Source organism: Alexandromys fortis, unplaced genomic scaffold, assembly GCF_014885135.2.
Source record: "Alexandromys fortis isolate MF-2015 unplaced genomic scaffold, M_Fortis_MF-2015_v1.1 scaffold_7, whole genome shotgun sequence".
Lineage (NCBI taxonomy): Eukaryota > Metazoa > Chordata > Mammalia > Rodentia > Cricetidae > Alexandromys > Alexandromys fortis.
In genome coordinates this window covers 4022188-4044802 of record NW_026067920.1, presented here as the reverse complement: position 1 = coordinate 4044802, position 22615 = coordinate 4022188, and the positions used below count along the sequence as shown (strand labels likewise).

The following is a 22615-nucleotide window of genomic DNA, read 5'->3' as shown; positions in this document are numbered from 1 at the left end:
GAAAGCAAGAGCTATGCTTATCATGACCCTAAATTTTTGTGATACACCTAAGAAGCTGGAAGTCACTTTTCAGTGGTCCAAGCTGTGTATAGGTAATATCTCCCCTCATATGAGATGTTTGCTGGTCCTTCTTTGTTTTTAAACATAGTGTGTTCTGCCTCATGTATGTCTATGCACCATCTTCATGTTTGGTCCAGGGTGGGGCACTGGTTCCCCTGTGACTGGAGTTATTAATTGAACTGCCATATGGGTGCTGAGAATCAAACTCAGATCCTCTGGAAGAGCAGCCAGTGCTCTTACTTGTTGAGCCATTACTCCAGCCCCCGTTTATTTGTTTGTTTTAAAATCAGAAAGTAAAGGTTGAAGACAATACGCCTGAGTGCAAGCAGAGATAACAAGCGACACACTGAAGTATTTATAAAGTAACTGTGATTATTGTGTCTAAGGAAATAAAATATATTTAAATTTATGGATCAAGAATTAATATGATCACAAAGGATCATCTAGGTTTGGCAGAAAATAAACTCAGAAACACTTAATCACACATACACACATTCTAATAAACTCAGGAACACATAATCTCTCTCACTCTTTCACATGTGCACAAATATACCACCTTTAATCCCAGAATTTAGAATGCAGAGGCTTTATAAGTTAGATGCCAGCAGAGGTACATAATGAAGCTTTATCTCAAACAAAGGAAGGTCTGGGGATATAGCTCAGTATAATGGGCTTGTTCAGCATGTTCAAGGTCTAGAGTTAAATCTTTGGTAGTACAGAAGCAATGAGACAGGAGACAAATAATAATAAAAAAATTAATAAAAAAAACCCAAAATAGTCAGAGATTGAAAAGAGAATTGGTAAATTAAAAAGAAGTAAAGGAGCCCTGAGCTTTGTGTATGTGCCTCAAAAGGACACAGAAGTGGGGCACATCAGAGCAACATGGAAGATGTAGTGAGGAGCCTCTCTCACTACTGACATTTCTAGGAAAAACTAGACTGAGAATACTGCAAAGGCTAAAACATCAGCAAGTAATCCACTCCAGAGGAGCTAGAGAACACTGATGGGCTTTGGTAGCACTGCTGTGGGCTCCCAGCATGTCTTCAATAGCACTTGATAAGTTTGTTCCTGTTTCTTAGGAAATCAAAGCTCTTTCCTTGCCAGAGCATTGCCAGTGAAGAATTTATTTGCAACTATCAGAATGAGCTTTGACAAAGACAGGCAAGAAAAGCATTGTTCTGACTCAGATAATTTTTTTTTCTTTTTAAAAATGTTTTACATATTTGTGTGTTCATGCTTGTGTAGTCAAGGGGACAAATTGTAGGAATGATTCTCACCATGCGTGTTCCAGAGTTCGAACTTAGTTCATCAGGGTAGCACCCAGGCACTGTTACCAACTGTGCCATCTTGACAGTCCTAGGTTTTAGGGTCCTCCCACCCCCTGTTCCATTTTCCTTTCTGAGCCCACCTACAACCCTTTTCTAGGGTTGGGGTAGGTAGGGGTTACCTAGAATGTACTAAGGTGGCAACCCATATTGCTGAAATTAGAGATTTGGTTTGATATGTTTTGACACAAGCAGGGAACAGTGACTCTTTACAAACAAGATATTGTAGGTCTGTGCAGAAGGTGGTAGAGCAGGGGGCATCCTTCAAGAAAGCTTTATATTTCCACCCACTCACTGCATCTTTTGTTACCTTTTTTTTCTTTTAAACTAGGAAAATGAACATTTGAAAAAGTTCCAGGTGACATGGGAACTGCATAACAAACACCTGTTTGAAAATCTGGTCTTCTCAGAGCCGCTTCTCCAGAGCAACTTGCCAGCACTGGTGTCTCAGATCAGGTATTTTGTCTTGACTTGGATTCTCTTTTCCTATGATCTTGTGTGTGTGTTCATGCCTGTAGACCACTAAACGTGGAAGTCCTTACAGGAAAAATAACAAGGCATAGAGAAAAAGATAGTTAGATAGAAAGCTCTAAACCTAAGATATAATACTTTTATATGTAATTTATATTTTATGTGTATGAGTGTTTTGTCTACATGAATGTTTGTGCATTACATGCTACGGTGCCTAAGGAGGCCAGAAGAGGGCATTGAGTTCTGGAACTGGAGTCATAGACAGTTGTAAGCCGCCATGTTGGTGATGGAGCCCAAACTCAGGTCTTCTCGAAGAGCAGCCTGCTGAGCCATCTCTTCAGCCCCCAGTTAAACTTTTAAATGATAAACCAGTGTAAGTGCTATTCAGGTGTAACACCATAATGCCTCCTCATCAAATATATAAAAGCTCCTGCAAGCAGTGCTTTACCTTGACAGGTCTTGGTTCAGCCAGGGATTCTGTCAGGGTTCTTGCATTGTGGTGAAGGGAGGTGAAAGAGGAGGAAGAACTTGGGATTCAGAGTACCTTTGACTCTCCTAGGCTTAGATGTGCTCTTCCATCTATGTTTGTAGAGTGCCTATGTCACTTTTCACCAGGATAACTGGTGGGTGATTCTCTGCTGTCACCAGGATAAGCGCACAAGTGCAGAACTCTCTAATGGGCATTTGTTGGGATGAAGTATGCTAAATAGAGGCATACAGTATGGGCATATGTTTGTTCTCCAGCCAGCCTCTCCTTCATCAGCCATTACTTAGTAGAGCTGAGTAGCTACCTCAGGATCATCTCTTCTTGATTTTGTTTCTTGTCTGTTAACCAAATAGAAGCATAGGCCCACAGCATAGGCACACACTAATAGCAGCCACTTTTATTTGTCCTATTCAACCTTACTTTTAGAGAAAGAACCACCTCAGAAGTAGTTGGTCAGCTCAAGGTGCTATGCAAACCTGGTATGCTTTTTGCAGATTTTTACCAGTTTCACTCAGCCTTGATTTGCTTCCCAGCCATTCTTTCCGTGCCCACTCTTTTTTTTTTTTTTTTTTTTTTTTGGATTTTCGAGACAGGGTTTCTCCGTAGCTTTTGGTTCCTGTCCTGGAACTAGCTCTTGTAGACCAGGCTGGCTTCAAACTCACATAGATCCGCCTGCCTCTGCCTCCCGGGTGCTGGGATTAAAGGTGTGTGCCACCACCGCCCGGCCAGTGCCCACTCTTAAAAGCATTCAATACAGGACAGTCAAGATGTTTCAGTGGGTAAAGGCACTTGCCACCATGCCTTAATGGCCTGAGTTTGATTTCCAGAACTCACAGGGTGAAAAGAAAGAAGACTCCTACATGTTTGTCCTTTGATTTTCATGTGCTACCTATGGCACATGCATATGTGTTCACACCCATGCCTGTATACACACACACACACACACACACACACACACACACAATTTAAAAAGTCAATAGCATCCAGATATTCTTAGAGAGTACACTACAATGGGACTATCTGCCTGCAACTCTGATGGAAGGAAAGGAAGCCAAACTTAACATGAAGAATGTTTTTGTCCAAGTTGTGAGGTTCCCTTGAATTCAATCGTGCCTCCCTTGTGGCTAGAACAAGCCTCAGTACCTGCCCTTTGTTTCTTTTCCTGGTGAATATTGGATTTGACGCGTCTGTCATCCAGTTGATTTCCAGAGGCTGACAGAAACCATTTCTTTTCTGGGCACAAGTTTCAAATATTTTTATTTCTCACTGGAAATTACAGTCAGATTTCAAAGATGAATAGTATCCTAGTTTTAAATGTTCACTTTGGGGTTCACTCCCTCTTTCTCTAAGAGGAAATGAGGTTCAGGAAAGAGGGAAAGCAGCATGCCCTCTAAGGAGACCTAGTCATTCCAGAAAATGCTGTCCTTTAAAAGGTGTGTCCCACCACACACTCACTTGTCAACCCCCAAAATGGTTTATACTTGAATTTCTAATGTATAAATATACATTTAATAACTCACATTTTTTTCACAAATTACTAATGAAATACATAGTTATGTAGGCCTATTTAACTTGTAGAAAAATTATGGAGTGGGCCAGACCCGGTGGCTCATACCTGTAATCTCAGTACTTGGAAGGCAAAAGTAACTAGATCTTTGCGAATTCAAGGACAATCAGCCAAGGCTGTGTAGAGAGACCCTGTCTCAAAATGGGGAGGGACAAATAGTTAATAATGTATAATACGGATATGAATTGTGCGAACACAAATGTAGCTTAATAGATTATGAGACAACAAACAGGCTATGGTCAGTACTTAAGTTTATTTAATGTATCTTTTTTTTAATTTCTTTATTTATTTATTAAAGATTTCTGTCTCTTCCCCACCGCCGCCTCCCCTTTCCCTCCCCTTCCCCAATCAAATGCCCCTCCCTCATCAGCCCAAAGAGCAATCAGGGTTCCCTGCCCTGTGGGAAGTCCAAGGACCACCCACCTCCATCCAGGTCTAGTAAGGTGAGCATCCAAACTGCCTAGGCTCCCACAAAACCAATAGGTGCAGTAGGATCAAAAACCCATTGCCATTGTTCTTGAGGTCTCAGTAGTCCTCATTGTCTGCTATGTTCAGCGAGACCGGTTTTAACCCAGGCTTTTTCAGACCCAGGCCAGCTGGCCTTGGTGAGTTCCCGATAGAACATCCCCATTGTCTCAGTGTGGGGGTGCACCCCTCGCGGTCCTGAGTTCCTTGTTCGTGCTCTCGCTCCTTCTGCACCTGATTTGGACCTTGAGATTTCAGTCCGGTGCTCCAATGTGGGTCTCTGTCTCTGTCTCTTGTCTCCTTTCATCGCCTGATGAAGGTTAATATTCAGGAGGATGCCTATATGTTTTTCTTTGGGTTCTCCTTCTTATTTAGCTTCTCTAAGATCATGAATTATAGGCTCAATGTCCTTTATTTATGGCTAGAAACCAAATATGAGTGAGTACATCCCATGTTCCTCTTGTATCTTTTTGTATTACTTTGTTAACATACAGTATTTTAGATGCCAGTCTGATCTGCATAAGGAGTTTCAGGGCAGTCAGAGGTGTTTTTTTTTTTAATTTAATTTTTATTTATTTATTAAAGATTTCTGCCTCCTCCCTGCCACCGCCTCCCAACAGTCAGAGTTTTTATGGTAATACCTGTCACAAAAATATACAGCAAATGAGGGTGGGAGGGTGTTAGTGGATAAGCTTGAGGACCTGAATTTGATACCCTAGCACCCACATAAAAGTCAGCTAAGTATGTAGCTATAACCTCCATTATTGAGTAGGGGACAAGTGAATGCTGTGTTTACTGACCAATCGGTGTAACTGAATTGTTGAACTCCAGGTTCAGTGAGAGATCCTATCTCAAACCAAAAAGACAGAAGTAACAGACTAAGACAGCAGGTCTCCTACTCTTCCTGCCCTATTCAGCAAATGGTCTGACACACACAAAATAAGTAAACAGTCTGCTTAAAGGTTATTATTATTCATAGAAACTTAGTTCTTTCTGTTAGCTTTCTAACACTGACAGAATTATAGGCTGCTGCAGGTATCAACTTCTAAGGAGGAAGGTTTATTTTGGCTCACAGTCCATCACAGAAGTTCTTGGCAAAGCAAAGCTGCTCACCTTGTGGAACTGCCAAACAGAGAAAGGATTCAGGAATAAAGTACATCAAGTTCCCACCAGTTCCTGATATGTAGCCCAGTAAACTCTGAACCCATATGTGGATTAGTCCGTTGGTGAAGTCAGAGGCCACATGATCCAGCCACCCCCAAAAGCCCTATGCTCTAGGAACTAAGTCTTCAACACAAGAACCTTTGGGAGATATTTCATATCCAAACCATAACATTTAAAAACAAAATGTGAGAAAGCTACTTGTTTTATTGGCCATTTTATTGGGATTATTTATATACCGTGTAATTTGTCCACTTAAAATTACAATTCAGTACCATTATATTTAGTTTAAAAATTTTCTGATTAATACAAGTTTTACTATTTTATGTTTTAAAAACATTAATTTTAGGGCTGGAGAGAAGGCTTAGTGGTTAAGAGCACTGGCTGCTCTTCCAGAGGTCATGAGTTCAATTCCCAGCACCCACATGGTGGCTCACAACCATCTGTAATGAGATCTGGCGCCCTCTTCTGGCATGTGGGCAGACATGAAGGCAGAATGTTGTATGCACAATAAATAAAATCTTTAAAAAAAACATTAATTTTATTCACAGTATTTGTAGCTAACGATGTATTTAAAAAAATATTTTTCATGTCCCCAAACAGAAGTTCTCTGTTCCCCTTATCCTCTGAGAGTCTTTTCTCTGAGTTCAGCTGCTGTCTTGCCCTATTTTCCTGGCATTTTACCAATTAAAGAATCAGGCTGTTTGTCCTATAGAGGTGCTATGGGAATGCTCTAGCCATCTCCTTCCATCACCAGTGCTATCTGCAGGGTTCCTGTCGGTCCCACTCTCTTTGATTCAGATAGTGTTTGTAACTTGGAACAGCTAGAAATGGAGAAAGAACACTTGGGAAGAAAGGCAGGATGGAAGTTTATGGTATCTTAGTTACTTATTTGTTGCTGTGATAAAACACTACAACTAAGGCAACTTATAGAAAGAAGAGATTATTTGGGCTTAGAGTTCCAGAGACATAAGAATTCACAGTGGTGGGAAAGCATAACAGCAGAAACAGGAAGCTGAGAACTTGCATCTCAACCATGATATAAAGCAGAGAGAGCAAACTAGAAGTGGAATGAGACTTTCAGTCTCAAAGCCTATCGGTCCCCACTAACATACTTCCTCAAGTAAAGTTGCACTGCCTAAACCTTTCTAAACAGCACCACCAACTAGAGACCAAGTGTTCAGATGCCCCAGATTATGGGGACGGTTCTCATTTAAACCACATGTGGGAATTGGTATTTGTTTGTTTGTTTGTTTAGTAGTTTTTGAAACAAAGTTTCTCCACGTATCCTGGCTGTCCTTGGACTCACCCTGTAGACCAGTCTGTCTTTGAGCTCAGAGATCTACCTTACCTGACTCTGTCTCCTGAGTGCTGGAATTAAAGGTATATGCCACCATTGCCCAGCTTGTGAATTGGGTTTTATATTGAAAACTGGAATCAGTTCAATGAAGGACAAGGCTGGCAGCAGTAGGAATCAGGAGAAAACCTGTTTCAGGGCTGCAACATAAAACTGTTCTTGGGACCTTAAGTGGTGCCAGGCATTGGTGCAGAGCCTAGATGGACAGCTGTGCAGGTGACCTTGCAACCAGTAGATTTTCTGTGAGTCCCGTTTTTACAGTGTTCACAAATATGGTACACCCTGACAAAGAAAGTAAAAGGAAAAGATTTTGGCAATGACTTCTGTCTATTTCTACCTATGAAAATCTTTTGATTAAAAGTGACTTTATTTCTTTTTATTATTAAACCACCGGGGGGGGGGGTGTCATGGTAGAAGAGATGGCTTAGTGGTTAAGAGTGCTGACTACTCTTCCATGGGATCCGGATTCAATTCCCAACACCCACGCCATGACTCACAACTGTTTGTAACTCCAGTTCCAGGTGACCCGACACCTTCACACAGACATACATGCAGGCAAAACACCCATGCACATAAAATAAAAAAAAATTTACAAGAAGAAAAACCCACTAGGTTATTACAGATAAAATCATGAAGTGGTAGGCACTGTAAACAGCTTTGTGTTTGTTACACATATTTTTCTTGTGTTAATGTGCAACATATTTTTATTAAACATGCTTCAGTCATACCTTTCCTTGACATGAATGTATTTTCACTTCAAAACATGCATTTTTTTATTTGTAACATTTCTATGTTTTATATTTGTCATTAAACATTTTGTTTTTTTCTGGGTCATTGTATGTTAGTAAGAAATGTGTACAGCTCCATGTTAGACCTTTTTAGAATTCTTGTTAGTTTCTTTTCGGGCGCTATCACTTCTCTGTGCAACTCCTTTATATGTGATTCTGTTCAGAGTGCTTTGTATATATAATCTTTTAAGCCCAGGAAGCAGCTTTGCTGCGTGGTTTTGTAAAAAGGGATGATAAAGATAAACAATAGCAACAGGGAGTAAGGTTCTTTTGTCTGGCCAGGAGCTTCTGGGCTCTTCCTTTGTGATAGGTCTTTTCTCTCGTAGGCTGGGAACCACCACGCATGACACTTGCAATGAAGACATGTACAGCACCTTGCTGCAGAGGTACCAGCGTTCTGAGGAAGAATTGCGCAAAGTTGCTGAAGAGTGGCTGGAGTGTCAGAAGAGGATTGATGCCTATGTGGATGAACAGGTAATTGTTGCTCCCAAGGCACAGCCTGCACTCTGAGGCTTTTGTGCCAAGTTGCTAGCTACAGTTTGAGTTGCTGAGCTCCCAACATAGGCCTTTGGTATACGCTGGTAGAAACCTTGCAATATCACAGACCTCTGACCTGGGTGTTGTATGGCAGGAGCAATTAGATCTTCAGAAAGGTTGTATCTACTGTCTCTGTCCTAATGACGGACATTAGGAAGTTACCAGGTGTTTTGGGCCCAGAAGCCGTTTATCAATCATGGTTCTGTTGAGAGCTCATTCTTTTTTCATCCAGAACTGCCAAACAGAGCAGACATAAGGGCAGAGGATAGCAGGACAAGTGGGATGTGTCTGTTGGAGATGGCTCTTAAGGGACTGTGTCAAGTGACCACTACATCTCAGAGGAGACACCAGGCATGTTGTTAAGATGGTATTTCTGCCATTCATCCTGGCCCCCTGCCTTTGTAGACCTTCTGGTTAAACAGAACAAAAAAGGCTTTAGGTTTTAAAGATTATTTTAAAGGTTCTGGTATGAGGAGAAAAAAAAGGAAAGGTAGAAATGGCAGCCCAGTGTTGTGCATGCAAGATAATTTGTAAACAGACATGATAGCTATTTTGGGTTGAGATATAAGCTGGTTCGACATGAATTCCAAGATCATTGTGCCATTCATATAGTGATTGAGCCCTTATTCCTTTCCCTATTTGCTTCTGAGTGGTTAAGAAGGGGGTTCTTTTTCAGAATTTGAGAAAACTCTCCCTGTTTACTGACTTTGGCCCTCATGGTATCAGTGCACTAGTTCCACTTTTGTCATTGTATGAGATTCACTGCTGCTGAGCTTGTCTTGGGGCCAGAGGCCCTGAGAGACCTGTGGTTCTGCTGTGATGTGTCCTTTGCTTCTGTCTGCATAGTCATTGCCTATCCAATGTCCTCCCTGCTATTCGAGACTGCTGACCCTTCTGGGGAAGCAGTTGTTGCTCTCTACTTTCTTTAGAGTGGGTGTGGCCCTAAGTTATCTTTTCTGTTTGGTTTTAATAGACAGATTACTCTCCAGCTGTGTCAGGAACAAGTCTGTTCTTTAGCTGAATAATGGATTACAGTTTTGGGGGACTGACTATAACAGGTTAATTAACTGCAGGGTCTACCAGTGGATTGGGGGAGAGAGGCACAAGAGAATGGCCAGGCTGACAGGCATAGTAAAGGTGGGGCCTCAGCTGCAGCTGTCCTCCTACAGCCTCAAGAATCAGGTCCTGACCCTATAGGTAGCTGGCAACCCCAGAAAAGGGGCAAGCAACTGTCTTCCCTTTGAGCCCTGTATGCATACCAGTCTGCTTTCTGAGCCCTGCTATTCTGGCAGCAGAGAGATCTGGGTCCAGGAATGGGAGGAGCCAGAGTGGAGGATAACTCTTCCTTGAGAATCTGCCTCCTAAGATCCTGTGAAGGACCCTGACAGGGGTCAGCTTCTTACCATGACAATGAGAGAGTCACATAAATGATATTTAGTTTTACATGAGTTTTTCTATTGTATACAAAATCATAAAGTTTGTTTTGTTTTCCTTTTAAATATGTAGATTTGAAAAGGCAGACTGCTGACAGTGTGAACTCTGTAGAGAACATCCATGACATCAGAACATGACTGCTTAGTTGAAGTTATTAAAGTTGGGGAGAAGCAGTGAGGGTTTGAGCCATGAGTACTCTGAAACAATGAGGCGAAAGGCATTGCTCAGTTTCCAATCTCTGTGAGAGAATACAACAAGTTTGTCATTTGTTTGTAAGGGGTCTTACTCTATAGTCCGTGCAAGCCTCGGACTTGTGATCTTCTTGCCATTGCCTCCTGAGTACTGGTTAATAGCCCCTGTGCCACCACGCCTGACTTGAATCACCAGCTTTTTTTTAGAGGAAGATTCCTTAACTTGTGCTGTGTTCTTATGGTGACACAGCCCATGGCTGAAGGTCATGATGGAGGATGTCCTTAAGACTCCAGGAAGCAGAGAGGAAGGCTCTTGGGTCCTAATATGCTCTTCAAGGTTATACTCCAGTAACATAGCTTCCACTGGGAGCTACCTCCTAAAGGTTTCCTTTACCTTCCAGTGGTACTGAATGCTAAGGAACAAGCCTTTGGCATGTGAACCTCGTGTGGACAGTCAAGAACCAGACTGTAGGTGGCTAGAGAGATGGCTCAGTAATTGATAGCACTGGCTGTTTTTTCAGAGGACCCAGATTCGATTCCCCTACCCACATGGCAGCCTATAGTCATCTGTAACTCTAGTACCAGGCAATCCAACACATTCTTCTTGCATCTCTGGGCATCAGGCATGCACATGGCATACAGCAATACATGCTGGCAAAACACTCGTACACATAAAATAATAAATCATCAAAAAAGAAAGAAGCCAGGCAGTAGTGGTGCACACTTTTAATCCCAGTACTCAGGAAGCAAAGGTAGGTGTATCTTTGTGAGTTTGAGACCAGCCTGATCTACAGAGTGAGTGCCAGGTCAGGCTCCAAAGTTACACAGAGAAACCCTGTCTCAAAAAAAACCCACAAAAAACAAAAAAAGAAAAGAAGAGAAAAGAAGGAAGGAAGGAAGGAAGGAAGGAAGGAAGGAAGGAGAGAGAGAAAGAAAGAGAAGAACCAAACCAAAGCACCAAACACCAGTCCGTGCCTGGCTAACTCTTGTCATCATGGTGAAAGATACATAGAAGGGGATGAGGAGCTGGAGAGCCACAAAGTGCCACTGCATTGAGAACAATTATAGGATAATTTGCTTCTGTCCCCAGGGAAGATTCGTTTAAGTCAGCTAAGGTTATAGGATGACTCGTGTCTCCTGTAAAGGGCTACCACTTACACTAATCTGGGTTTGCTACTGGACACAATAGTATGAGGAATCCAGTGTTATGTAGGCACTCTATACTTCACCTAAACATGTGCACCACCTAGAACTTTCTGTAGTGGGGATAGTAAACTTTCTATGGTGACAGCTGGTAACAAAGCCCATACAACAGTAGCTAGTGTCTGCTTTGGTCCCCACAGTCCTGCTGGCAATCTTAGCATTGACTGAGAAGCTGCTGCTCTTGGGGGTTTGGGAGAGAGGGGTATGAGCTGGGGTGTGAGCCTTAGTTCTTGGAATAGAGAATGTGCCTAAGTGGATTGGCAGACATTTGCGGGTTCCTTGATTAGTCTATTTGAGATTTTCTTCTGAATTCTCAAATTTTCTAATTTATTTTATGTTTTTATTGGAACTACACATAGATAAAGGTTAATAATAGAGTTAGTGTTCTCAGAAGTAGGAAGGTCATGTATATGGGTAGAACAGACCAGCTCCAGGAGTCCTCAACCAGGCTTGTCGGTCAGGTGCCTGAGAGCAAGCACTTATTTCCCTCATTACAGGAAGTGTACCCTGCTCTCTGAGGTTGTTTTCCATGTGAGAAAAGTACTTGTGGTATTATGAGTGTCAAGCAAGAGGCTGAAATAAAATAGCTGGTGACTCATTCTTTTATATTGCACCTCTGTTTTGTTCATAGGTAATCTTTCTTGTCTATACATTTCTTTAAAATCATTTAAAAGAATCTTCCTTGAGAATGATTTGTGTAGTTGTTACTAAGGTTTTTTTTTTATATCTATTTTTTATATCTTCTTTCTAGATGACAATGAAAACCAAACAGCGCATGTTAACAGAAGACTGGGAGATTTTTAAGCAAAGGAGATTAATTGAAGAACAGGTAAGGTTGTTGAACAGGCAAATTACTGCACAGAAAAGTGACACCTTAATATGTAAGCATGCTCTGTGTTACAGGATACCAGTAAAGACCATTGACAGTTCCTGCCGTTATTAAAGTCATTATACAAAGTTATTTTAACTTTTAGATAAACTGACTGCATTTACTTGTTTCTTGGTCTTCCATATACTTGCTTGAAAAGAATAATCTTGGTGGGAGTTGGTGAAAAATGGTACAAAGACCATACTCCCTGAACTCCCCCTTCCCCTTTGCACCAATTAGCCAATTGTGTCAGATTGAAGTTGAGCTCCCACCAGTGGGATAAAACAGAGGCCCTTTTACCTGAATGTGCTGATAGGCTCAATTAAGTTCTGCCACACACTTCCCCTTTAAAATCCATATTCCTGATTATTGGTGCTACTACCTAGACATCTCTTGGGTCCAGTCTACTCCACATATGAGTCTCAATTTCTGGTGTCTTAACAAGTCCTGAGTATCTAGAGCAGACTGAGTAAACTTGGTGTCTACAACAGTTCTACCTTATGGCTATCTGCAAAAATGCATATGGTATATGTCTTCTGGAGACCAGAACATTAAAAGGTTTCTGATGCTTCACTCTTGACTGACCCTGCCTGCATACTCCAAGGCTACTGTCCTGTTCTTTTGTTTTTTTCCATCTGCAAAAGGTGGGCCTCTTGGGTTATAAATGAGCATGATTACTGTCATAGTTGAAATGTGGTGCAGGAAATGGGGGAAGTATCTTGCAAATTTAAGCTGTTGTTTGATAATTTCTTCTAGTTAACTAATAAGAAAGTAGTTACTGGTGAGAACAACTTCACGGATACCAGGAGACACATGTTGTCATCATCTCGGTTGAGCATGCCAGACTGCCCTAACTGCAACTACAGGCGAAGGTGAGCTAGGCTCTCTAGGTGCTATTGACCTTCAGCCCACACTGAAACAAGCAGAGGTTTGAACCCAACCTTGAGAGTTGGCTTTCTTGGTAACTGTCCTTAATTCCCGATCAGATGTGCTTGTGATGACTGCAGCCTCTCACACATCCTCACTTGTGGTATCATGGACCCCCCCGTCACTGATGACATCCACATTCACCAGCTACCACTCCAAGTGGATTCTGCTCCCGACTATCTCTCTGAGATGCGCCCACCTAGTGTGTCATCAGCAAGCTCAGGGTCAGGTTCCAGCTCTCCCATCACAATTCAGCAACATCCCAGACTCATCCTCACAGACAATGGCTCTGCACCAACTTTGTAAGTTGTGACTTTATAATAGAGTTTCAGAAATTTATCCAGTAATGATAAATATATACATCAGAAATATGATCACCATTATAGTGCTTTTTATAAAAAAGAAAAAAAAGGATCTTTCAGTGTGTTAAGCACCTGTTAAAACATGAAATCAATAAACCCAAACGATTTTATTACCTGAAAAAATATGGTGAATTTATAATTACCAGTTGGTATGCAGGGAAATGTCTCATTTTCTCATTCTTCCTGAGGTGGACAGTGGCTGTTCATCCTCTTCATTGTCAGCTCAGTGTTCATGCTTGTTCCATGTCTTGCTAAGAACTCAGATCACTTTAGCAAGCAATTGAAAGTTTGTGTTTTCTGTATTCCTACATTATAAGAAGTACATTTAATACTAGCAAGGGGCTGTAAACTCAGTAGTGACCCTGTCATTTGCAGAGGCTTCATAAGTTTATTTGCACATGGGTATATATAATTTCTTTTTTCTTTCTTTCTTTTTTTTTTTTTTTTTTTTGGTTTATTTGTTTGGATGGATTGTTGGTTGGTTTTTTTGAGATAGAATTTCCTCTAAGTAATCCTGGCTGTCCTAGAACTCACTCTGTAGACCAGACTAGCCTCAAACTCAGAAATCCACCTGCCTCTGCTTCCTGAGTATTAAAGTCATGTGCCACCACACCTGGCATTTTATTTTTCATTTCTGTGTTTCCCTGTCTCTCTCTCTCTCTCTCATTCTTTTTTTTTTTTTTTTTTTTTTTTTTTTCCCCGAGACAGTTTTACTATGTAGCTCTGACTATCCTGGAGCTCTCTATGTAAACCAGGCTGGCCTCACACTGAGATCCACCTGCCTCTACCTCCTCAGTCCTGGAATTAAAGGGCATATGCCACCCCAGTGGGCTTTATGTTGTTTCTTAAGTCGGGTAAGTTGAACATGAAACCATAATAGCCCTGCCTGCAGATGTGCTATTTTTTTTTAAAGATTTCATTTTTTTATTTTATTTATTTATTTATTTATTTATTTATTGTTGTTTTTTCGAGACAGGGTTTCTCTGTGGCTTTGGAGCCTGTCCTGGAACTAGCTCTGTAGACCAGGCTGGTCTCGAACTCACAGAGATCCGCCTGCCTCTGCCTCCCGAGTGCTGGGATTAAAGGTGTGCGCCACCATTGCCTGACCAGAAGTGCTATTTTTTGTTTGTTTTTGGTTTTTTTCTTTTTTTGGTTTTTCGAGACAGGGTTTCTCTGTGATTTTGGAGCCTGTCCTGGAACTAGATCTTGTAGACCAGGCTGGTCTCGAACTCACAGAGATCCACCTGCCTCTGCCTCCCGAGTGCTGGGATTAAAGGCGTCCGCCACCACTGCCTGGCCAGAAGTGCTATTTTGAGGGATTGTTAACTATATCTGGCTGCACATGATCCTCAGAGTCTTCGAAGTGATAGAAATGTTCATCATTTACTTCATTTGAATTTGTCATGCTGGTGCTCATTTTTTTCTTCCTTTGATGTTTATCCTTGTCTTCCAGGTCTCAGTAAATTAATTTTATTGTTGCTAGGGGACTAGAACCCAGGACCTTATATGAACTCTGTATCACTGAGTCTTATCCCAACCCCTAATACATAATAATTCTAAAGGCCTGAGCTGAAGCCCATAATTTATTAAACTTCATTGAACAAAGTTCTGCTGATTATGCTCTCGGGTCTTAAGCATTTTGAGGATTTCTTTGCTAGCTGTTATACAGTTTCTAACCAGGCATATGGAAGTTTAACATGCAGGTAAAATCTGTGGAAAATTGAAGTTAGGGAATTGCAATTAACTTTATCAAACTGTCCCACTTATTGTCATAATTGCCATCATCAATAGTGGGCTCTGATGTGTGATCAGTATTGGAACATCAGCTACAGGAGCCTTTTACCTGAACTGGAACTGCCCTCATGTTGGTCTGGGCAACTCATGTCTTCCAATACTCAAGGCCCTAACAACTTGTGATTAGTGTCTTCCAACCTGTGTGATTGAAAATCCTTGTGACGTAGCTTTCTTGGTGCTGTTTTCTAAACTGATGAATCAGCAACATCATTTCAGTCATTGCAGTACAATGCAGTGTGGGTCTTACTGAGGCAGAGAAGCCTCCACTTGTCATGTGCGTGCTAAGGATGAGTTGGCCACTTCATTTCAGAACCAGCTTTCCCATGGTACACCATGGCAGTGGGAACACTGCAGGAACACTGTTAGCCAAGACACACACACTCCCTTGGTGGTGGGTGCTTTTTTCTTCTGTTGGTGAGCTTCAGATATTGGTGAAGTGTATTAGGTTCCTCGTTTTGAAAATAGAAAGTATCCAGGAGGCAGAGGCAGTTGGATCTCTGTAAGGTCAACACCTGGTCTACATAGTGAGTTCCAGGATAGCCAGGGTTATATAGAAAGACCCCGTCTTAAAACAAAAGAGAGAGTACCATGTGCTTTGTAATTCTGGACCTTTTCTTAGGAGGCAGAGCACTGATCCTTCGGATTTTTACCTTCTTAGAGATCATTGTGTGCCAAGATAGAGGACAGATTGGCGCAAGTTTTACTTAATACTGGGGTGAGCATGTCTGGTCATCCCTAATCTACAGTAGCTCTTCTCTTATATTAGGAAGTTAAATTTTAAAGTGATCTCCATAGGCTAAATCCAGAAGATTTTCTTAAGTTCTGGTTTTTGTTTTTTATGGTTTTTTTTTCAGTGAACATGTCATTTTCTCATTGCATAGATGAAGTTAATTTTCAAAACTGACTTAAGTATAGCTAACTTAATTATCATGTTGTTACATAACCGTGCTTGGGAGATTTGGTCAGCTGGATATTATCTAACAATTTGGTGATTGTAAAAGACCTGAGGTTACTTTTTGTATCTTAACATTTTCATAAAAATGATGTCTACTTGGGGGTGGCACTTTTACTCCAGGGTTTTTCAGGCCAAATGAAAATGTATTACCAATTCATCTTGGTCACGCCAGCATTTCTACTGTGGGACATTTTTTCCCATCATTCTCCAGGTCACAGATGTTACTCATCCAGGCTTTTCTTTGTGTTCAGGTGACTAAGAGGTGTTAAGTAGTGTGAGTGACACTGAACACTCTTCGTGAACAGACCCATGACCTTAGAGGAGATGTCGTGTTCAGTGGGGGGTGCTCCTCACTGTCCTCCCCAATCGAAGGGCCTCATGGTGACCGTCTCTGCTTGCCTCAGTTGTAGTGATGATGAAGACGTCGCACCATTGTCAGCTAAGTTTGCTGACATTTATCCGTTGACTAACTACGATGATACCAATGTGGTGGCCAACATGAATGGAATCCACAGCGAACTGAATGGTGGTGGGGAAAACATGGCCCTGAAAGATGAGGTATGGGTGTAGCTTTTTTATGAGGAGTTGTGGGTGTCAGTAAATGCCAGATGTGGTGGTCTTACATTTCATTTACATTACTATTGTTTTGAAAAATAAAGCTACAGAATGCTGCCTTTTAAGTCCCCTCAGGTAAGCAGCACCAGCCATAGTTCTTCAGAAGCTGATGATGAAGATGCTGATGGTGAAAGTAGTGGTGAGCCCCCAGGAGCACCCAAAGAAGATGAGGCTCTAGGAAATGGTAGCCCAAGGGCAGACGAGAGTAAAGTAGACACTCCACCTCCATCCTACCCAGCGCAGCAGGTAAGATCTTCTGTTTATGTTTTCTGTTTCTTCCTTTGTGTATTTCCTGTAAACAGAAGCAAATTATGCCAATTCCAGCAATTCCTGAAATTAGAACTGTAGAGAAACAAGTTTACTTATAAATTATATATAACTCATATTTTAGTCTCTTTTTGCTATTGCTCAGCTCTATAATTGTCATTAGTTTTATAACATTCTGTGCTTAGAGACAGGTTTTTGCTTTTCTTTCTTCCTTTTTCTTTCTTTCCTTTTGTCTGTAGAAGAAAGATGGGTTTTATTGTTTGTGTTGGAGACAGTTCTCACTCTTGGTTGACCTTGAACCCATGACCCTTCTACCTAAACTCAAATGCTGGGGTGTATGTTCTCACACCCAGCTTCAGAGTTTTAATAGTTCAGTAAGAGTTTTTTAAATGAAAGGAAGAACAAATGGAGGCCAGGCGCTTGGCTAATTAATAATTGTAATGAGTAATGTATGTGATTAAAATAAGGTGATATCAAAAGGAGTAAATTGGGAAGTCTTGGCATCATCGTCCCCCATTTTGTGTCCCATCACCTGTGTACCTTCAGCCCTTATGCCCAGGAGATAACCGGTTTCATTATGTGCAAATGCAAACATTTATTCTTTCCTGTCTTGTGAGAAAGGCTATGTTGCTTTTTACTTAACGTGTCTTTGAAGGATGTGATTCTATATGTTTTTTATTTTTGTAACTTTAATTTTTAAAAGTTATTTTCATTATTTTTAGTTACATGTATTTTTATGGGCATGTGCACATGAGTGACTAGGAAAGCCAGTGGTGTCTGATCCCCTTGGAACTAGAGCTACAGGTAGTTGTGAGTCAATGGATATGGGTGTGAGGAACTGAACTCAGGTCCTCTATTAAGACAAGTACATGAACTGATCTCAGGCCTTGTTTTTTATGTTTGATTTTTTTGTTTGTTTGTATGTCTATTACTGTATTTTAGTTTGCTTTAGATTTTGTTTGTTTAAGACAAAGTACCATACCATGTAGCTAAGTCTAGCCTTTTATAAACTCCTGATCATGTTGCCTCCCAAATGCTGGAATTACAGGTGTGGACACCATGCCCGGTTATAAATAATTTAGAATCTTGAGGAAAGTCTGAGAAATTATAAGGGTTTGAGTTCTAAGCCTCACCCATGGTAGGCAAGCTCCCTACCACTGAGCTGTATCCTCATTTAGCCCTGTTTTTCCTTTTCCCACCCTCTGTAGTACCATGGGCTGAAACTAAGGTCTCATCACTCTGATTCCACTGACTTCGCTCTGTTCTGCTCTGGAGGTGGTGGGGTTTTTGTCTTTTTTAATTCTATTGGCCAGCACTTGTGTTGTTTCTCCCTTTTGACCATTTATTCAGTTTATCTAACACCCTGTTTATTGCCAGATCAGTTCTATGGAACACATCTGCATATGAATTGAACTCAGGATTTCTGGAAGAGCAGCCAGTGCTCTTAACCTCTGAGCAGTCTATCCAGCCCCCAAGGTTTTTGTTTCAATGCATTCTAGTTCTGTTGTTTTTTGTTTGTTTGTTTTGTTTTAAACAAAGTGGTTTTCTAGATTTATAACTTTACCTCTGACTGATACTGTGATCTGTTTGACTCAGTATTTCTTGTTTTGCTTTGTTTTAGACAGGGTTTGTCTGTGTAACCCTGGCTGTCCTAAAACTCTCTTGAACTCAGAAATACACCTGCCTCTATCTCCCAAGTGCTAGAACTAAACATGTGCACCACCATTGCCTCGTGACTCAATATTTCTTATGGTGTAAGGTTAGACTTAGAACTGTTTTTTTGGAAAAATCATATTTTCCCATATTAAAAATTCAGGCCTACATTCCATTCTGTTTATTGGTCTTTATGTTGGTCTCTACCCCACAGCTCACTTGACTGTTGACTCTATGGTAAGTTTGAAATACAATAAGGCCTATCCTCTAGTCTGGTAGTGTGTTGTCTTACTTTCCTTCTGATGACAAAGACAACTTACAGAAGATAGAGTTTATTGTTCAGAGGGTGAGTCCATGACCATTATGGTGAAGAGCATGGCAGCAGGCAGCCAGGCATGGTGCTGGAGCAATAGCTGAGAACTTAACACCTTAATCCCTAAGCATCAGGCACAGTGAGATAGAGGGAGAAAGCTAGCTGGTATTGATTTGAGCTTTTGAAACTTCAAAGACTACCCCCAGTGACACACCTCCTCCAACAAGGCCACAACCCCTAGTCCTTCCCGGATAGTTTCACTAACTGGGGACTAAGCATTTAAATATATGAGCCTATGGAGTCCACCAGTGTGCTTCTTTATAAGTAGCCATCTTTCCACAGCAGCTTTAGATGGATGAAGAAAGGATGAGGATAGAGCTCCTAATACCACCTTCATGGAGGTTAGATTTGCAGTATATAGATTATCAATGGTCCTTTCCAGTTCTGCTAGTTTTTGATACATTTTACACAGGGGTAATTTCTTTTGTTTACTGGGATTCTCAGATTCTTTTTTCTGTCATCTTCAATTTGTTTTAGGATTTATCTTTTTTTTCTCTTTATATTGAATTTTTGTTTTAACATTATCCTTAATTCTCTGAACAAGCTGTTCTTCCTGCTTAGACATCATTGTTTGTCAATCTGATTTGTGGACCAAGAACTGTTGTCCAGTGACTGTAAGGGAGGCCACACTTTCGTGTCCCCGTTGCATGGTCCTAAATAATCACTCAGAGACTTACATTAATTACAAACTGTTTGGCCTATACTTATTACTAACTAGCTTATTACTAACTATTACTAACTAGCTCTTACATCTAAATTAACCCATTTCTGCTAATCTATGTATTGCCAAAGTCTTTTAACAAAGGCATGTTTGCATGTTACTTCTTGGGCACTGCTTGCATCTCTCTCTCACACACACACACACCCATCTGAGTCTTCAGTTTAATTGTTCTGCCTAACCCTATCCTGCCTGGCTATTGGTCAAACAGTTTTTATTACTAACCAATTGGAACAATACATATTTACAGTGTGCAGAAGCATCTGACTTTCCTTTTCTGGCATGTCTCATTTTTTTGTGGAAAATTGATTGGTTTAGATAATATTTATTATATATAATAACTTTATAGTCTGACTTTCTCCTTGGGATTGCTGTCACCCCCCAGGGGTGTGCTTTTTATTTTCCGTGATCATTACTTTATTGCTGTTAAATGCCTACATCTATATCACTCACATTGTGAGAGAGCCGCTGCTGTCTGTTTTTTGTTTCATTTGTTACTTTTTGTTTTTTGTTTGTGTTTGTTTTGTTTTTTGAAACAGGGTTTCCCTGTGTGAACAGTCCTAACTCTCGTGGAACTCTCTTTGTACACCAGGCTGACCTCGAACTCACAGATATGCTGGTCTATGTCTCCAGAGTGATGGGATTAAAGATGTGTGCCCATGCCCTGCTGCCCTGTTGAAATAGGAGCGGCGGGGCTGCGTCCCTAGCACCCCGGCCGCCTGCTAGCTCATGCCCGAAATAACAACACACAAATTGTATTCTTTTAAACACTGCTTGCCCATTACATCTAGCCTCTTCTCCGCTAACTCTTGCACCTGGACTAGCCCATTTCTAATAATGTGTGTAAGCACCCCAAGGTGCGCTTACCGGGAAGATTCTAGCCTACGTCCATCCTGAGTCGGAGCTTCTGTGTCTCTGAGAGCAGAGCTATCTTGCGTCTGTCTGAGGAGTCTTACCTCACTTCCTCTTCCTCCTGTTTACTCCTCCCACCTATGTTTTAACCTATCAGGGCAAGCAGTTTCTTTATTTAATTAACCAATGAAATCAACAGATTGATATATGACACTCCCACATCACTGCCCCTTTCTGCTTTTAGCCTGGCTGCTTGCTTTATTGGGTCAATCCCTGCTGCCTTATCTTTTCTGAAGGTTCCTCTGTGTTCCGTTTGTGTGTAGATTAGGGAACAGTTCCCTTGCTCAGCACTCCAGTGAACTTTGGTGGTTTCTTCCTTTGTATGCTTCCTTTGAAGGTCATGACTATGTAGACTGTGGCTTCCTAGTCAACCACTGAGCTTTGGATAGTTTAAGGAGTATTTCACAGCCTTTTCACTTTTAAAGTTTCCCCAGTCTGTTTCTCTCTCATTCACTGTCCATTCCCACTGAGTCTACTGAATGAGAAAAGGACTAAAAAGGAAGGACATTGCTGCTCTTAGGTATGAGGGAGGTTTATTATAGCTATGAGGGAGAGTATAGCCAGAGGCAGGGACTTCTGGGAGAGTGGGTATGACCCTGATCAGGGCCATGTGAGGAGAATGGGGAGGGGAGAAAGGAGAGCCAGAAGAGTAAAAGGTAGCCTAAAGGGCCCAGCAACCAAAATGGATGAATTATCTAGGGAAGTGTAACTGTGAGAAGAGTATGTTAGCCATACCCTCTAACAGGTAGGGAGAGACTAAAGGATTCTGGGAGAACATGCTAACCAGGTCTGCGTTGATAAGTTAAATAGGCACCTTAGTTTGGCTCTTTGTCCCAGGTTTGAGACCTGACATCTACTTTATTTGACTCAGCTCACTGGACACTGAGCTGTTCTCCTTGGTAGCAAGGCTTCTTTACTCATATTTCCTGTATGCTGCTCCCTGCACTAGAGCTAGATCAAGGGAAGGCTCTGACAGAAAGTCCAGATTCTTCCTGTTCTTCCCTGAAGTTCTGGGTATCTTTAAATAAAGACTTCGCAGTCCCAGTATATGACTATGGCTTAATTCTAGAATCTGAAGTGTTATCTTTGTTACCTGTTTTCAATTTCACATTTGCTTTGATAAGGAAGTTTCACTGGTCTCTTCCTTCTGCCCCAGCTAGCATGCTATCTCCCCTTCTTGGTGGAAGCAGAGTCCAGCCACCCAGTGATCCTGTTGTCTTTGGTTCCAGTTCCCTCCTGGCTTTATCCTTCTAATATCTTTATGGAAATCCTTGTTGCTGCTCAGTTGGGTCCCTGGTCAGTGACTTCTGTCTCTGTAAATACCCTTCTGGAAAATGAGGCTGAGCTCTGCAGCCTTCCTTGTTTTCATCTGTGGCATTTGTACCTTTTCATGTGGAGGGCTCTAGTTATCCCAGACTGAGTCCTTAATCTTTATGTTTGCTCTGTAGTTCTGACTGACTGTAGCTTAATTTGTGTACTTCTTTTTCTATTGTTTTAGGCGGAACAAACTCCGAACACTTGTGAATGCCATGTTTGTAAACAAGAAGCTTCTGGGCTACCAGCATCAGCAATGACTGCTGGAGCCCTGCCTCCTGGCCATCAGTTCCTGAGCCCAGAGAAGCCAACACACCCTGCGCTGCACCTGTACCCCCACATCCACGGACATGTACCCTTGCACACTGTTCCACACCTGCCTCGACCGCTCATCCACCCCACTTTGTATACAGCACCCCCCTTCACACACAGTAAGGTAAGCCAGTTAGGAAAGGCCTTGAAGTCTCTCACGACTTGAATTCTGACAAGAGCACATACTTCAGCAAACAGGAGTGGGTATGCTGACCCATGCGGCTGCTCCTGATGCACTGCGGACATTTGCTTTGGCTATATAGTCTCTAAAGTTCTTGTAATGTTGAACCTTTGCAGTGTATAGGAATACAAAAAAAAATCAGGATTTAGTCACTAGAATTAGAACGTTTTCTGGGGATGTTGCTAACAAATTGAACTCCAGGATACTTGACAATAAATAGTCCATTTTTCTACCCCGGACCTGACTTTTGCCTTAACATAATAGATAAAGTGAGTTGAAAATAGCTTGAATCCTCTGATGTTTTCTGGCTTCCAAACT

The 22615-nt window shown here is 41.5% G+C and overlaps 2 protein-coding genes across 4 annotated transcripts in view; one reads left to right on the top strand and one right to left on the bottom strand.

The window, feature by feature from the left end:
• Nucleotides 1-22615, top strand: part of Fam193a (family with sequence similarity 193 member A) — a 125673-nt gene that overhangs the window by 61058 nt on the left and 42000 nt on the right. For all 3 annotated transcript variants that reach the window (XM_050140782.1, XM_050140781.1, XM_050140780.1), the window contains 8 exons: nt 1717-1841; nt 8008-8155; nt 11798-11875; nt 12671-12786; nt 12901-13143; nt 16357-16510; nt 16634-16813; nt 21989-22240. In XM_050140782.1, coding sequence (XP_049996739.1) covers nt 1717-1841; nt 8008-8155; nt 11798-11875; nt 12671-12786; nt 12901-13143; nt 16357-16510; nt 16634-16813; nt 21989-22240 — 1296 coding nt within the window. The remainder of the gene's footprint in view (nt 1-1716; nt 1842-8007; nt 8156-11797; nt 11876-12670; nt 12787-12900; nt 13144-16356; nt 16511-16633; nt 16814-21988; nt 22241-22615) is intronic.
• Tnip2 (TNFAIP3 interacting protein 2) overlaps nt 1893-22615 on the bottom strand; it is a 90919-nt gene continuing 70196 nt past the window's right edge. Inside the window, exon 6 of the mRNA XM_050140788.1 lies at nt 1893-1922. Coding sequence (XP_049996745.1) covers nt 1908-1922 — 15 coding nt within the window. The 3' untranslated portion in view covers nt 1893-1907. The remainder of the gene's footprint in view (nt 1923-22615) is intronic.